We start from the raw sequence: 2,671 nt of genomic DNA, 5'->3' as shown, positions 1-2,671 counted from the left end.
TCCCTTTAGCTTTTTTCTCTTTTTATTTTCGAAAATTTTAGTGTTTTTTTTCTTTTTAGTTTTCGAAAATCTTTAGGTTATTTTCTCACTTTTATTTTTAAAATTTTAGTTTAATTGCCTACTTTAAGTTATTTTATTCTTGATTTTTTTAGGATATCTCACTGGGAGCTCTCTATACTTTGACATAGAGACTCCCACATTTTTATAAGCGGGAACAGGGATAAAGAACCCCTTCTTGAGTTTGATTTCGAACCTCAAAGGACCTTGAGGTGACGTTTGCAACAAGTTAGAGCTTACAAAGCCAGAGACAACCTCAAGGAAACTTTTGAGGAGGAAGCTATGGACGCTAATGGTGCGAACCCGGAAGCTAATGAGCATGCAAGGAGGATGCTTGGCTCATACACTACACCCACTCTTGACTTCTATGGGCGCAATATAGCTATACCTGCTATTGGTGAAAATAACTTTGAGTTTAAGCCTCAACTGATCACTCTGGTGCAGCAAAATTGCCAGTTTACAGACTCCCGTTAGAGGATCCAAATTTATTCATCTCTAACTTCCTGCAGATCTGCGACACTATGAAGATGAATAGAGTGAATACGGAGGTCTACAAGCTCATGTTCTTCCCATTTGCTGTGAGAGACAAAGCAAAATAGTGGCTTGATTCTCAACCCAAGGAGAGCCTGTACATGTGGGACAAGGTGGTCACCGGATTTCTGATTAAATTTTTTCTACTTCAGAAGTTGACTAAGCTTAGGTTTAATGTCTAGACCTTTAGACAGAAGATGGAGAGTCACTCTATGAGACCTTGGAAAAATACAAGCTGATGATTAGGAGGTGCCCTCCTGACATGTTCTCTAAATGGACCAGGCTGCAGATCTTTTATGATGGCCTCTCTGAGATGGTCAAGATGTCACTAGACAACTCTGCAGGTGGTTCCTTGCACATGAAGAAGACACTTGAAGAGGCGAATGAGCTTATTGAGATGGTTGCCAAAAACCAGTATCTATACACTTCTGAGAGGAACCCTGTGAACACTGGGACTACTCAGAAGAAAGGAGTCATGAAAGTGGATACACTGGATGCCATTTTGGCTCAAAACAAGATTATATCCTAGCAGATTAGTATGATCTCTCAGCAATTAACGGGGATGCAAGTCTCAGCTGTCAACATTCAAGATGCATCCTATGACATGAATGGAAGCTACAATCAAGGGGACGCTTATGGCTATGGTCAACCCACCACTGAGCAAGTAAATTACATGGGCAACTCCTCCAAAAATCCCAACAATGATCCATATTCGAATTCTTTCAATCAGGGATGGAGGAATCACCCTAACTTTGGGTGGAGAGAATAGCCATAGAAGCCCCAACAAAGCTTCAACAACAACCAGGGTGACTCCAATCAAAATAGGTCTAACAACTGGCAGTTCCACCCCTCTTAATAGTAACAAGGACCCTCTCAAAACCAAGACACTCCTGACTTAGCCACACTAGTTGTTGAACTTTCCAAGACCACTCACAGCTTTATGTAAGAGACAAGAGCTTCAATTCAGAACTTGAAAATACAAGTGGGTCAATTGAGTAAGAAGATACCCGGGACACCTCCTAACATTCTTCCCGGTGACACAGAGGTAAATCCAAGAGAAGAGTGCAAGGCCTTCACCATGGCCAAAGAGGCCAAGCCTAAGGAAGTGCATGCTACTGAGGAATTGAAGAAAGAAAAGGATGAAGTAGAGGCTATAAGCATGTTGTTACATGCCCCATTGGTGTCACAGGAGCCTGAAGTACCACACCCTCAGAAGGTTCTAAAAGAGACCAAGGATGAGCAGTTCACTGAATTCTTGGAAATCTTTAAAAAGTTACACATTAATATTCCTTTTGCTGAAGTATTGGAGAAGATGCCTCCCTATATGGCCTTCATGAAAAGCCTACTATCTGAGAAGAAGGTCTTGAAAGGGAGATGAAACTGTGGTCTTGACCAAGGAGTGTAATGCACTGATTTAGAGGAAGCTACTCAAGAAGATGCCAGACCCTGGAAGCTTCCTAATTCCTTGTACGATTGGGAATATTACTTTTGAGAAAGAACTGTGTGACCTTGGTTCAAGCATAAATCTGATGCCTCTATCCATAATGAAGAAGCTAAGAATCCAAGAAGCACAGATAACAAGGATAACCCTGCAAATGGCTAACAAGTCTCTAAGGCAAGTATATGGGCTATTGGAGAACGTATTGGTCAAGGTTAGAGAGCTATTCCTCTTGGCAGATTTTGTAATACATAACATGGGAGAAGATACAGATGACTCCATCATCCTAGGAAGGCCATTCCTAGCCACTGGAAGGTCTCTCGTTGATTTTAAGAGCGGTGAATTGGTGCTGAGGTTACATGAGGATTGGATGGTTTTCAAGGTTTTCAAACCTTAGCCACTCTCTGACAAAAGAGGTACCTGCATACAGAGCTCAATACTTAAGCTTTCTCACTTGGTGAAAAGCCATACAGTCCCCCTGACATCAAACCTAAGTTTGGTGTTGGGCATTCACCACCCACCAAAGATGGAGGAGGTCCAAAGAAGAAGGTACTTAAGGGCTGGAGGAACAAGAAGATTTCTACAAAGGACTTCTCACCTGGCATGAAGGTGGTGTTCACTAGAAGTTAAGTCGTACCACATAAT

At 41.9% G+C, this 2,671-nt stretch overlaps 1 protein-coding gene across 1 annotated transcript; it reads left to right on the top strand.

The window, feature by feature from the left end:
- Nucleotides 1-1,666: 1,666 nt before the first annotated feature.
- Nucleotides 1,667-2,423, top strand: LOC107636605 (uncharacterized). The gene is made up of 2 exons (XM_016340104.1): nucleotides 1,667-1,948; nucleotides 2,007-2,423. The coding sequence occupies exons 1-2, from the start codon at nucleotides 1,667-1,669 to the stop codon at nucleotides 2,421-2,423; spliced, it is 699 nt and encodes a 232-aa protein (XP_016195590.1).
- The last annotated feature ends 248 nt before the right edge of the window (nucleotides 2,424-2,671 follow it).

The sequence above is a fragment of the Arachis ipaensis genome, chromosome B4 (genome assembly GCF_059453495.1).
Source record: "Arachis ipaensis isolate K30076 ecotype BB chromosome B4, ASM5945349v1, whole genome shotgun sequence".
NCBI lineage: Eukaryota > Viridiplantae > Streptophyta > Magnoliopsida > Fabales > Fabaceae > Arachis > Arachis ipaensis.
This window is presented reverse-complemented; position numbering and strand designations above follow the sequence as displayed.

Coding starts and splice junctions, on each gene's coding strand:
- LOC107636605 (XM_016340104.1), top strand. CDS start 1,667: ATGGCCAAAGAGGCCAAGCCTAAGGAAGTGCATGCTACTGAGGAATTG. Junction 1,949..2,006: donor GCCTACTATCTGAGAAGAAG/GTCTTGAAAGGG, acceptor GCACTGATTTAG/AGGAAGCTACTCAAGAAGAT.